At 45.7% G+C, this 14,669-nt stretch overlaps 1 protein-coding gene across 1 annotated transcript; it reads left to right on the top strand.

Moving 5' to 3' along the window:
- Window positions 1-7,880: 7,880 nt before the first annotated feature.
- Window positions 7,881-14,208, top strand: LOC127306953 (uncharacterized). The gene is made up of 7 exons (XM_051337653.2): window positions 7,881-9,368; window positions 12,068-12,158; window positions 12,254-12,411; window positions 12,498-12,549; window positions 12,729-12,811; window positions 12,923-13,016; window positions 13,254-14,208. The coding sequence occupies exons 1-7, from the start codon at window positions 8,187-8,189 to the stop codon at window positions 13,808-13,810; spliced, it is 2,217 nt and encodes a 738-aa protein (XP_051193613.1). The 5' UTR covers window positions 7,881-8,186; the 3' UTR covers window positions 13,811-14,208.
- The last annotated feature ends 461 nt before the right edge of the window (window positions 14,209-14,669 follow it).

Here is a 14,669-nt window from a genome sequence, read left to right as displayed (position 1 = left end):
GATTGAGCCGTAGGTTGGCAGGCGCCAGATCCGTGAGGCCGAATATCACGTCTCCCTTGGATCATAGATTCATAGTCTATGTTTGTGTGAAGTATTTTTTACACTGTTTAGTTAATTATTGTTCCACCGCATAGCCGAATCTTACTGCTATATATAGCAGTACAGCAGTGTGTACCTAGAGCTGGATCGAAGATGGTAATGCTATCGTCAGGTTGGGACGATGATCGATCAACGTACCACGTGATATAGCGGATGTTTGTTTTAGCTCCTGTTGGTCGGTTGGCCATCGATCGCTCATGCTGTGCCAGTGTGCCTGCGTACTGTGGGCTAGAGCATCACGCTCCAAAAACAATAGGCTGCGGCAACTTTGAACGCCTGACTAGCTAGCTAGTGAAGTTGACACTGATTAAAGCCTGACACGGCATGGCTAGATAACTTTTAACGCGTTGCAGAGACTTTCTATCGATCGGTCGACACATGCATAGTAGCCATAAGGATGATGTGGCTTAGTCTAATGGTTGGGATCGTAGTGACGCACCCTAACAACCAGAGCTTAATCCTTGTCAGAGACGAATTATTGGAATTGTCACGTCAAGTCCTGCTTCTACTATATCAATAGTGTTCTAGTTTCTCATAGACACTGTTTCATTTTTTAAAAGAGTGACAAGTATCAAAACCGACCTAGCGCGGCCGCCAAAACTTGAGAGGTCGAGAGATTTAGAGCATTTTCAGTTGCGGCTACCGAATCAGGTCCTGCAGAAACGCCAGAACGAGCGCTTGAGGGATGCCGCACCATGGTGTCGCTCTTGGGGGCGTCCTTCCACAGCTGCATCCCCGAACGTGGCCCCGAAACTTTATTTCATGTAAAATAAATATTTTATTTATGATTTTAGAGATCTTTCGTCGCTTTTACATGGAAAAACATTGAAATGGCTGACGAACAACATCCAAAAACCTTGGAAAAACCAGTGGAGAGCATAAAATAATCTAGACCAAAGGTTCTGCTAGCCCTCGTCTTCTTCGTTGTCGCCGTCGCTGTCGTCACCGGAGTCATCGTCGTGATAGTGGATACGACAAAACTCGTTGTCGAACACCTTCACACTCATCTCGTCGTCGTCTTCGTATAAGAAGTTCACCAAGCACCCGATCTACAAGTCGTGGGCGCATGCGAACTTCTTCCAGCCAGTGTGGAGGTACATCTTCTCTTCCCCATCGAACAAGATCTTCATGGACCACCGGCAAAAGCCGCATCTTGCTTCCCGTAGGGTCACCTCGGCCAGCCCCCGGCCGGCGAGAAATTCGGTGAAACTGGAGCTTCTTCTTACTGAAAGGGTCGTCGTTGATAAGGACGACGAACTCAAAGTACTTGTCGTGGAGGCACTCCGTCTTATCTTCCTTAGGCGATGCCGAGCGTGCAGCCGGGCCGTCGTGCCCCTACCACGGCCATGGAAGCCGCGTCCGCGACCACGTCCTCGACTGCGCCAATTGAACCCACCATGGAGCACGTGTGGAGAAAGTTAGGTATGCAGCGCTAGGGTTGTGGATGTGTGGTAGCTAGGGTTCTATGTAGGGCGCTACGAGCACCCCAATTTATAGGCGCGGAGACAGGCAAGGGGGCGGTGGCGTGCATTAACGCCGGCACACAGGACAAGGCGCGACGAGACGTCTCCCTCCGCGTCTAGGGAAACAGCAACATCGCTGCAAGGATATTAATTTTCCTTAGCGAGAGGTAGGCGACGAGTGCGTGGCAAACCACTGTGTCGCTGACACGGTTGGCCCACCACTCGCGACAAGGTTTTTCGTTTCATCTGGCGCTACTGTAGGTCCTGGAGATGTTCTAAGACTACTCATAGTGCAAGTAACTTCAGTAGTAACTTTTGTCTAACTAAGCAAATTTTGTTACGTGGCAATGATTTAATGAGAAAAGAGGAGAATAAAGTAACATAGTACTAGTTACTATAATATCACATTTTTCAAAAAACAATAAATCTACAAGCTAATTAATGAAATCAAGTACAATGTGATACTACTTTGATATACTATGAAGGTATAATATGACTAGTCTAAGTTTCTTGATGGAAAGAGTTTTTAACATTTCACAAGGAGTAGCAGCAGTACCTCTTATCCATTCATTCCACTTGCAAACTGCAACCCGGCGCCTCCTCTCACGGGTCGACGAACACGCCCACCCGAGAATCCCGTTTGTTTTTGGCCTCTTTGTTGACAACTCCTGTACGTGCGTGCAACAAAAATACTATATCGGCCACGAGATGCGGCCTAGCCAAAAGGGCATCTTAAGCTCGTCGGCGCCTGATTCAGGACTAATCTGATCAGCATCCTCCTGCTCATGTGTGCAAGTGCAAGTTGATGCATTGTTAGTGCTTTGTTATAGGCAGTTGATCACATGGCTAGCAAGAAACTGAGATGGAGACAGCACTTGTTGTGCGGATGACGTAATCGATGACCACATATATCTATGCCAGTGATCGACCGAGCTTGTTTTATTTCTATATATAACTTACATAATGATTAAGGGATTAAGGAAATTAGTAAACGGAAGATACACACAACAAGAGTTGTTAGCTATAATCAGTTTGCATTGGTCGACCGAGACATGGCACGGTGGCATTGACCCGTTGATAGGTCTCAGCCAGTCCTCGTTCTATGAACGAGCCTCCATGCTCGCATTCGCGGTATTTACGCATAATTATTTCTATTAAAAACGGCGTAGCTAGTTTCTTCCCAGCACTGCCACCTTTTTTTGTAATCAGTTTACATCGTCACTCCCTTCAAGTGATTAATTAGCAAAAGCTAACATCCCAGATTGCTCAGTGCTACCAGTTAGAATGGGATCGTGGGAGTAATTTAGGTGCGACCTGTTCCTGTTCGGTCTTTCTGTATCGACGTACGTGCCAGGCGTGTGTGCGGTAGCAATATATGGAATAAAGTTTTTTTTTTTTTTTTTTTTTGCGGAGAGGCATTACGGATTAGTTAGCGCATGATATGATTGACCAGCTCATTCTCTCCCACAGTACATGTCAACTCTCCTCTGTTTCTTTTTTTCTGAGGGAAACATGCAACTCTCCTTGCTACTTTACCAAGTTGACTTAATTGTTAGTGATTTTAGTTCCGATCCAAGTCCTAGATAATAAAAATGTTCCGTTCTTAGCAGGATGCAGGAGGGTTGTAAAGCGTTAGGGGATCCTCCTCCTCCGCAGTTAAAAATTGATTAACTTAATTAGTCATAACTTGTTCAATAAATTAATCTAGTTTAAATTTGATAATGCTTTTGCGGGTTTGCAACCGTTCAGATATATATGCTAAGCTAGATATCTAATTTCTTGTTAGATACTGAAAAATTAAGAATAGTTATTTTAAAAAAAATGGAGAAGACATCCCAACCGCGCTGCATCAAAAAGATTAATATGGCCTTTATTAATCTTATTAAAATAATATTCATGTCGCCTTATCACAAACTTATTACAATTCACAAATCACTAAGTGTCGATACATCCAATTATTGCGGGCACACCATATTTCCCGTAAAAGAGCATAAATACCAAGTCTAGTCTAGCTTTTAACTCTCTTGAAAGCCACTTAGCCAATTTTCATACATGTTTGTAATACTTTTAGGCGGAGATATTTCAAATGACATGTGAACAGTTCTCCAAATGGCTTACCAAGAGGAAACTCAATGAAGGAATAAATGTTGAATTGTTTCATCTTTATCACAAAATGAACATTTTGAATTAACTTGCCTTTGTACTTAATTAAGCTATCGTTAGCACAATGGCGAGTAAGATCATTTTAGGCGGTGATCCGATGGTAATGACGCGGTAGGTCTATCAGCTTTTATTAAAGATGTGGCTAATTCTCAGTCGCTGAGAACTAACTTATTTCTTAGTCAAATCACGTTAATAAATTTCAGTTGCAACCAATGTTTGCAACTCATGACTGACACGAGTCATAAAGCAAATCCAATGATTCAGATTGTTTTTCTTAGTTGCATCCTCACTTACAACTGAATTTTTTTTATTTGCTAACTCATTTGCAGATAAAAAAAAACTCAGTTTGAATCCGAGTTGCAGCGTATGTGCAAGTATCGTGACGCAAATGGAACCGTATAGGACTTGACTGGAAACTACAGTAATTATCAGATCCGTTCTACTGAAGCGTTGATCCTTTCTCTAAACCAAAAATGATATGATGAAATCGTATGCTGATACAACATACACATGTACAGATCCATGTAATCGGTGGTGATCTCTGGGCAGATCTCGACCGCGCGCACGTCTCCTCCACGACTCGCGAGCGACCCGACCTCCGCAGTGCAGGCATCTCCGGTGCCCGGAGGTCTCGCCCACGCGAAGGAGCTCCGACAGGCCCGCATAATGGCCGGGGACCCGGCCCGCGCGCGGCCGCCGGTGGTCCTTCCGATCCATCCATCCATCGCCTACTACTGCTGCTACTGGGATTCGCGCGGCGGCCCTTTCACGGGAAGCCGCCTAGCCAAAAGCGGCGCTGAGTGCCCGTGAATCGATCCAGCTACCGACATTTTTGCCGATGTCTCAAGCACTACGTAGCCACACGTACGTACGCACACCGATCACCTGCTCACCTAGTACGCCGTACTACCACTATGGCCGCCGGAGGAGGAGAGAGCGCGCGCGCCGGTCAGATCGGCGGCGGCGCTCTGGTCCCGGCGCTAGCCCGGTGACCGAGAGATGTCGGGGATAGACAGGTCCCGAAGCCGCCTGTGGCGTTCCGGGCACGCCGACGCCGAGAGGCCATCAACGCTGTGGTCCTGAATCCTGGCGGCAGGCTGCGTGTCGTGCATGTGGGCGTATGATGTGGTCTTTGCGTGCCTGGGAGCGGCACGGCCTAGCTACCACGAGCAGGGCATCGTTTCCCTTGCTTGCCACCTAGTGCCTAGCTAGATCTCTGTTGCGCTTTTAATCCTTTCTTTTTTCAGTTCGTTACACTGAACGAACGCCGTCTAATCAACGGTGAAGCTTCGTTCGTCCCGTCCGTCCGTCCTTCCTTCTCCAGCCGTGTTCCTTTAAACAGCTTCTATGCATAGTTTCAGACGAAATGGGCAGAAAACAGAGGTGCGCATTGTATTTATGCATATATAAATTCTGAAAAAATTCAAAACGTTAAGTGATTGAAATTCCACCAAAGGACTAGTTCATCAGGCCGAGTGTTAAAACTTTTTTTTTGGAGCAACCGGCAGGAGCACTGCCTATTCATTAAGAAGAGGGAAATTTGACCAGTTTATAAGTGAAACTGGCCGAAAACCGTACAACCCAAACACCACACACCGACCCCGAGGCCGCGCACCACACGAGCCGACAACACTCCCGCCCTAGCAAGAAGTGGCAACACTCAAAACAGAAGCACCCGGAGCCGCCGCTCCGACGTCCACACCGGTCCCGAGACCGCGCACACTAGCGAGAACCGGAAAGGGACAGCTCAAACACAACACACCGGCCCTGAGGCCGCGCACGCTACGAGCCGACGACACTTCAGCCCAAGCAAGAAGAGACGACGCTCAAAGACCCATAACACTGGAGCCGCCGCTCCGACGTCCACACCGGTCCCGAGACCGCACACCCACCTAGCCGACGAAGCAGCTGCCATGCAAGGCATGCCAAACCATGCCCAGCGGAGTACCAGACCTCCAAGGCACCGCCCCCAAGGGGGAGACGACGATGGCGCCGTCGATGCCCGCTCTAGCGAAAGCCAAAGCTCAGGATCAGGTTAAAACTTTGAAACGATCTTTCGTAAACATTCTAGTACTCCTTAAGTAACAAATAACAATTTGATGCTTAACTTATTCTATCTAACCATAAATTAACATATGTGCTGAATGCTCCTCGAGCACATGATCAATCACCTGATCTCTGTTATTCTTGCATTATTCTATAGCACCCACCTTACCTTATCTTGCCTTGTCTAAACATCCTAGTATCTATCATCACTTGAGCTAAATAACTTGTCATGTATTCAGTAAAACATCAAAGTCTATGACTCAAATCTCGACTTTCTGAATCACGATCCTTCTAAACTATGTTCTGCTTAGATATTTCTATCTAAAAAAACTATCAATCACGATGTTCCGAGGGAAGAGCTTCACTATTTCTAGTGTTATCCTTAACTCTATGAGAAAGAATCCATTTAGAAGTTGGAGGAGGTGAAGCCTGTCCTAATTTAACTACGAGCGTAAATCTTGAAGTTAAGGTTATACAAAAAGCAAGGTTAGCAAATCTTAGTCTCAGGAAGGAAAGCGGAAATAACTGATGAGTAGTTCTCTTAGTCAAATTGTCCTACTAAGAGAATAGAGGTAGAATAAGTTTAACCACATGCTATATAAAGGACCTTGATTATCTAAATGGAACTTAAGCGAAAATGATCAAAGTATTATAATGATCATTCTTAAGTCACATGTGATTTACACATAATATAAGGGTAACATTTATGGAGAGAATTTGATATAGTAATAATTAAGTAAACAACCTATCTTATGATAGCTAAGTATAGACAAGCTAGTATGAGTTCAAGTGTGCATATGAACTCTTTGGAAGGGATACGCAATCCTTGTAGTCCCTCCATCCCTTGAAGAATGCGTGATGTTTGTTAAAATTTGGTTGTATTTATATGCTATTAAGTATTTAGGTACGTCCAAGTTCAGGCAAATCTCGGACAAGCTTGGGACGGAGGGAGTAGTTCAATGCCATTTAACATTAGGGTATAGAGTCATGATCATTGTGACTAAGTGATATATAAGAGCCGAATTGAATCCTATGATTTGTAGCTGACGTTATAGATGAAAATACTAACAGAGATATAATTCCTATGAGTGAGTACCCACAAATTGGTGGATACAACCAATCCTACATTCAAAATTAAGTGAGTTGTCAATAGGCGAGACCATGAAAGAGTTTCCAACCTTGAAAGATTACAAAGGTGGAGTAATTAAATTGTTAGTGTAAACAAGAGAAAATAATAGTAGATACAGTCGAGGCGCAACTCGAAGAGACCAATGAGACCATTGAGAAAGTTGGAGGGAGTGTTTGTTTATCACGGAATCTTAAAATCTAGAGTAATAAATAGATACCATTAGATTCTTATGATGTACTACTATATTTTATACGTATATATTTGGTATTGTAGATGTAGATACTTTTCTCAATAGTAATCTTGATCAAACGTTACTACATCCGTTGAACATTTTTCTTTAGAAAACTATAATAATATGCAGTACGTCTTGGCAAGGAGGAGGAGGTACATTTTGCAGTCATTTATGGAATTAGTAATTGGATTCAACCAGACAGAATGTGCGTCAAATTTTGGAGCGGCATACCGTTGGGAGAGGTGAGGTCAAATGTATATGGGCTAAAAGCCTTAGGTCCGATGGAGAGGTGAGGTCACATTGCACAGAGTCGGAATGGTACTGCGATTTTATCAAGTTGGTTGTTTGTGCGGCGCCAAATGCAAGGAAGGAGATGAAGCTCCAAAAAATACACTATAGTAGCAGAAGAAGCGAAGCGCAAACAATGGTACGTGCACCTGTAAAGCCAGAACAAGCGTACTAGGCGCAGAGCCGTGGATCGCAATCATCTCGTCACCCTGCCTGTCCACGGAACGGCGTCCTGAAAACTCCAGCAACACGGCTCCGATCGGTTGTCGTCGGGCCGGACGGAACGAAATTTACTCCGGCGCGCTCTCGCTGGCTGGCTGGCAGCGTTTTCACCCGTCCAGAACGCTTCGCCTTTGGGTGGCCTCCACCAGTTACCACCGGGGACAGCAGTAATACACAGTAGAAACCGGCAGGCAGGCAGGCGGCAGTAACGACACCGCCACCATGACCACCGTGGGCGCAGGCGACGGAGAGGACAGATTTACCGCGATGACATCCACGACGGGTCGACGGCGACGCTCGCACCAACCAGCCAGCCTTAAGTAAGACGCGCGGGCGGGCGGAGGCAACAGCGGGTCGCGATTAAGCTGTCGCGCGCGGCCAACTGCAACTGGTGGTGGTGGTGGATCTGACGCCACTTGCTGCTGCTACGACTCCACCACCCCCCTCCCTCGCCTCGCCCACGCCGCCCTTCTCCCCCCCGGCCCCTCCTCCTCGCCCGGGCGCGGCGTCGATCTCCGCGACGGCGCCCAATGCCGGCGGCGCGATGAGCGTGGAAGACGAGGTGGTCGGGGACGAGGAGGACTCGGAGGAGCTCTTCTACGAGTCGCTCGACCGCATCCTCTCCTCCTCGGCCTCCTCCACCTCCGCCTCCGCCTCCGACGACGACGCCCCGCGCCGCAGCAGCAGCAGGCGCGCCGCCGGCTACGATGCCGCCGCGCTCGACCTCTGGACCTCGCAGCCCGCGCCCATCCAGGAGCGCCGCCACCGCCTGCTCCACCTCATGGGCCTCGCGGGGGACCCCGCCCTCGCGCGATCCGCCCCCACCGCCTCCTCCTCCCACGATTCCAGATCGGACCCGCCCGCGACCCTCTCCGACGCCGCCACGCCGGAGGAGGAGGACCCGAGCTGCCTGATCAGGAACCTGGACGACGGCACGCAGTTCGCGGTGCGGGAGGAAGCCGGCCTCCGCGAGGTCGGCACGGGGCGGCAGCTCACGGTCGAGGAGTTCGAGCTCTTCATCGGCCGCTCCCCGCTCGTGCAGGAGCTCATGCGCCGCCAGAGCGCCATCACCAACTCCAGCTCCGCCCCCAACTCCGCCCCCAACTCCAACTCCCAGAGCGGGGCCTCCACCCCGATGGAGCGGTCCAGCTCCGGGTCCAGCAACGGCGGGGCGCGCTCCAGGCGCCGCGGCAGCGGCTGGCTCCGCACCATCCGCTGCGTGGCCGCCTACGACGCCTCCTCCGACAAGGGCGGCCGCCGCTCCAGCTCCGCCACGGACGACAGCCAGGAGGGCGCCGCGCGCCACGGCCCCGACCGCGTCAAGGTGCGCCCGTACGGCAAGTCGGGCAAGGACTTCGGGGGCCTCTTCATGAACCAGGACATTCACGGCCACAGAGGCTCCATCTGGACCATCAAGTTCAGCCCCGATGGCCGCTACCTTGCGACTGCTGGGGAGGACTGCGTCATCCATGTTTGGGAGGTGCTGCAGTCCGGGAGGATGAGCCAGCTCGAACATAATGGGACCTGCAATCCGCTTGTTACCATGGTATGCGATGATGAAGGAGAGGGCAGCCATTCGGAGAAGAAGGCTCTGAACAGTGGGAGATCAGCGAGCTCAGACCAGCTGCGGGTGCCAGCGCATGTGTTTGCATTGTCGGAGAAGCCTGTGATAACTTTTGCTGGGCATTCGGATGATGTGCTTGATCTCTGCTGGTCCAAATCTCAGGTAATGCTCACATTTTGTTCTAGCCTTCCTTCAATACGTACTTATGTGCAAATACTCCATACTAGTTTTCAGTTTAATCTCAACATCATGCAAACTGTGCTGCAAGTGGAATAGAATTCGGCAGTATTTAATTCCTTATTAAAATTTGTAACTAGAAATGAACACTAGGCATAGTCATCAGATTTGGGACACCACCTTGTGTAACCTTGTCAAGTTGGCATCCTGATCTGGTATACTGCAACACACTGATACTGAAAATGTAAAACTAGCTGGTTTAGGATTGAACATTGGGCAATATGATGTTGAAGCAAAAGAATTATGAACTATGGCTTTGGAGAGAGGTACAAGTTGTGCTGTTTTCTTGCTGGAATTCAATGGGTACACAATAGGTTCATTATATCGGACGTGTCACTTGATCCACAAGGCGGATAGGACTTGCATTCTCAATCTTGTTCTTACCATATATGTATTCTCCCTGATTTAACAGATATAAACTACCCCAGGCCTGTCATATTTGGGTTATTTCTAATTTAAATGATAACTACCGAATCGGGAATTAAGAGGATCTGTGGTGCTGTGTGATCCATATACTACACATACATAACAATGACATTGTCATGTTCAATTATTTGAAAATAAATATGGCCAGAGCTAGATGCAAGACTACACTATACAAATTTAACAAAGTTTGATAAATAACGGAAGCAGTTAACAAAGCTTGTTGTGTGTCATATCTTGTGTGTCAAGCCTGGATATGTCAATTTTGCAATGTTGGCCAGCTGTTTGCATATTACTTGGACATATCACATCAAGCCTTAATATAGCCTCAAGTACATGTAAACACCTCAAGCTCTAACAAATGGCATTATCTATTATATATATTTTTTTTCGTGTCGGTTCCATTTGTTGAAACACTTTATTCGGAGCAACTATTTCCACGACTTCATGGTTTTTTGTTCTTTGGCTACATGCTCTGCTTGGCGTGGAGGTTCAGGGCTTCATAGCTGCTCCTTGTCAGATTGGATTGGCTAAGGCCAACACACTGGGATGAGAGGAGTGCGTTAGAATTTCTTGGATACAGAGTGACAGGAGTGGAGGCTGGTTCAGGTTTTCTTTGTTGCTGGGTCGTGAGAGGTGGCAGCGCGTGGAATCTCTAGGTGGTATGTGACCTCCCATGTGCAGATGAAGGGGTTCACTGCTGTGAGGCTAGGAGGGATGAGGGCTTTGTGGAGTACTAGCTTCGAGTGCGGCTGATTTGGTGGGAATGGGTTTTTCAGTTGGACGGTATTGGATCCCATGACACCTGACTACATCTCATTTGAAACAAACAAAAAGTACAGTATTCAGGTCACACTGTAATCAGACTACAGCACAAAATGACCAACCGGCACCTCCTACGTGCAAAGATTTCTTTATTTGTTAAAAACTAGGTGTTGTGCACAACGTTTCTAAATAATGTAGTTGAGCATCATTTCCAATGGTCGCAACCTCTCTCTTTCTCTCTCTCTCACACACACGAACTCTCTCTCTCTCTCTCTCTCTCTCTCTCTCTCTGCAAGTTATTGTTGTCAAACGCTCATCAGAGATATAAATCCAGATTCCGGAAAACTATTATGATTTGCTTTAAACAGTGAGCAGGTTCATATTATTTTTCCATACTGACCACGACACACTGTCACTCGCACACACATGTGGGGACTCCCACAAAGAAGAGAAAAATGATAAATGGGGATTTTCTTGGAAGTACCATGAAAGTATGTCCGGTTAATTACTGCATCAGTTCTCTACATAACTAAGGTTTCTTTATCATTTATACTTTCCTGACATCCCTAAATTTACATATATGGTGCCAATTCTATATTGTGTGTGATTTAACTGAACTTCAGCTTGCAGTGCGTTATAGTTTAGTAACTAGGACATTGGCCATCTCACCCAAAAACATTCTCTAGTTGAATTATCTGCTGCATTGTGCATACCGCACACTCATATACAAGAGAGAAAAAAAATGCAATTAGGATTTTCCTGGAAATAACATTGAACCTCTGGTTAATTACTCCATCACTCCATGGCGTGCCAATTTTAACTGAACTTTCTTGACATAACTAAATATACATTTATAGTGCCAAATCTCCATGGCGTGCAATTTAAACTGAATTTCAGTTTGCAGTGTCTTATAGTTTAGTGCTAACTAGGACATCGTCCATCTCGGTCAAAAAATATTTGCAATTTTCATTAACTACCATGTTGTTCAAACTGCTGTGCATGGTAGGGTTTCTTCTGAGAATTCTAAAATGAAAATACAAAGAGCCTTCTGCTTTTGACTATGTAACTATATTGCATTGTAGACTTTAGCATGCAGATAAATTTTATTTTGCTTCCGAAACTTCGAAGTTCGAAGTAGGTTGATAGGCCCGTAAATTTGTAGCCATGGAGCAAAAGGTTGATTGGCTGTATCGAAGACAAACACCAAATTTTAAAATTAGCCGATTCCATCTACAGTGGTGGCTTATTGTCGAATTTAATGTATTCCAAGCTAATTCTGAAATTTGCGGACCTATCAAGTTTAAGGACCCAGAATGTAATTTACTCTTCGATTCTAAATCTATGAATGTAGGAATATGGCAGTATAATTTGTTACGAATTTTTCCTTGTTCCCAGTTATTTCAGTCCCTGAGCTTCACTTTTGAACTGATATGCAGTACTTGCTTTCATCATCAATGGATAAAACTGTACGACTGTGGCACATGTCAAGCACTTATTGTTTGAAAGCCTTCTCCCACAGTGACTATGGTAAGAACTATGCTTTCAGAAGATTACTCTCCATGGGCGCATAAACGAACTGATAGCATTGCACTGAAATTTCTCATACCAATTTCTTGATTCAGTGACTTGCATCCAGTTCAACCCTGTTGACGATAGATACTTCATTAGTGGTTCCCTGGATGAAAAGGTCCGAATCTGGAGTATACCAAAACGTGAAATTGTTGATTGGGTTGATCTACATGAAATGATTACTGCTGCCTGCTATACTCCCGATGGACAGGTTTGACTTCATAGTTCTGTAATTGGTCAACAAAGGTTATTTACTTATTGCTTGTTCATCCTAACACATTTATGCATTTTCTGCAGGGTGCACTCATTGGCTCGCACAAGGGCAGTTGCCATGTATATGACACGTCTGGTATTTCTCTTCCTCCCTCTCATTTAGTTGCACTATTTTACACTGTAACCTTTTATTCTGAGGACTCAGGCTAGTATTATCTAAAGAGTGCATTGTACTGGTGTTATCCTGTTCTACAAACTGAATTTATATGCTTTTCTGTGTCTTACAGGCCTTTCTTTTTTCTGTTTTCTGAGTAGATAATATGCTTCACTACAAGAAACAAATTGATCTGCAGCTGAAGAAAAAGAAATCCAGCCAGAAGAAAATCACAGGATTCCAGGTGTTTACTCTCAAGAACCATTTTAAATTTGATATGAATCATATCATACTGCACCTGACATACTTGTCCTCCCCCATAATGTACTGACACTGAATAATAGTTCCTCAATAGTTTGTCCCAGGGAGTTCTTCGAAGGTCATTATCACATCTGCAGATTCACGGATTCGAGTTGCTGATGGCTTCGAACTACTTCACAAGTTTAAAGGTAGGTGATACTGAGCTTATTGAAGTCCACATTGGTGCATATCATATTATCATGTTCATTCCACTTTCCTCCAATGGTTGGTTCTGTCCAATAACTCCCCACACACCCAACTCTTCTGCTGCCTGCTGTTGATGAGCCTGAGTTTCGCATAATTTTTTCCTTTGCATGACACTCGCTATCTGTTTTTAAGAAAAAACAACTCTATTCTGCCTGTTGGTTACTGTTGTTACTTTTCAGGGTTTCGGAACACCAGCAGCCAAATCTCAGCTTGTTCAGCTGCAAACGGGAGGTACATAATTTCTGCAAGTGAGGATTCAAATGTATATATCTGGAGATACAGTGATGATTCCAAACCAAGCAGAAAGAAGAACATCATATCTGTCACAAATACCCACGAGCGCTTCCGCTGTGAGAGCGTGACAGTTGCTGTTGCTTGGCCTTGTACCAGCGCCAGAATGACTTGGAGAGCTAACTCCTCGAAGCAAGATGACCTGGACTGCGTGTCTAGCAATGGCCATATACTTGATTCTGGACCTGCTAAAGAGGACAGTATCTCTGCTGTTCAGCAGCAGATCAACAACTCAAATCACAATGGTGACAGGGCATATGCGACTTGGCCCGAAGAGCTCATGACAAAAACGAAACAGAGCCCCAAGTCTAATACCAGCCTTCCGGATGAGGTGGACCAAGCTCTGAGTGAGTCTGCCTGGGGCTTAGTGATCGTGACAGCAGGCCGTGATGGTCGAATCAGAACATTTCAAAACTTTGGTTTTCCAAGTATAACATCAATCTGAGTACTCGTATGATACCCATTGCATTGCAGGACCTTAGTTTTGTGTACATATAGGTGGAGATAATGGGTGAGTTGCACAGCATCAAAGGATTGAATTTGGTTGCTCCTTGGTGCGCCTGCTTCCCAGTTCAGAATCTTCGACTAACATATTCTCAGGACTCAGCTACTTCGGTATGACATTCATTTACTCTAAATTGTACATGAAAGTGAAGCCCTAGAGTGACGCCTGTCAGCTGGTTGGAGTGAGATATTTCTCCCTCTCATCCAGTAGCTTCGACCTTTGTAGCATTTGTCTTTTGGCCTTTTTCCGTTTTCCCTATCATTATATTATATATTCTTGTAAGAAAAATCTCAGTGCTACAGAAAAGAGAAAATCAAAAGAGTAACATACCTTCGTTATGCTAGCTTTGTTTTCCTTTGTATCTTTTATAGGTAGAAGTGGAAACTGATCCTCTGAAGCTTTTAGACCATTCCATGAAATCCATTTCTTTTTTGTTGTTTTATCTGAACGACGAGTTTTTTGAATACTTGTTCGTTTCTATGAAGTCTGAATTACCTACCGTGGTTAACATTCAGTTTCTGGAAAAGAAGAAAGAGCATTTGATTAACGGTCTGCTCTAGACATTACCGTAGTCTGCAGGGCATGCAACTCTCTAGATCCTCCAGCCACGTGCCCTATGGGGCTCTTGTGTCGCAAGATTTTTTTAATTATATGATTTTTTTGTTAATTTTGAATAATAATACAAGTTTTTAAGAAATTGAAAAACTATGACTCCACCGGCTGGCTGCCACCGAAGACGAAGGCGAGGGGATGACAGAAGAAGAGTGGGACGCCATCCTCTTCTGGCAGAGGTACCCTC

Source organism: Lolium perenne, chromosome 6 (assembly GCF_019359855.2).
Source record: "Lolium perenne isolate Kyuss_39 chromosome 6, Kyuss_2.0, whole genome shotgun sequence".
In the NCBI taxonomy this organism is placed as follows: Eukaryota; Viridiplantae; Streptophyta; class Magnoliopsida; order Poales; family Poaceae; genus Lolium; species Lolium perenne.
This window is presented reverse-complemented; position numbering and strand designations above follow the sequence as displayed.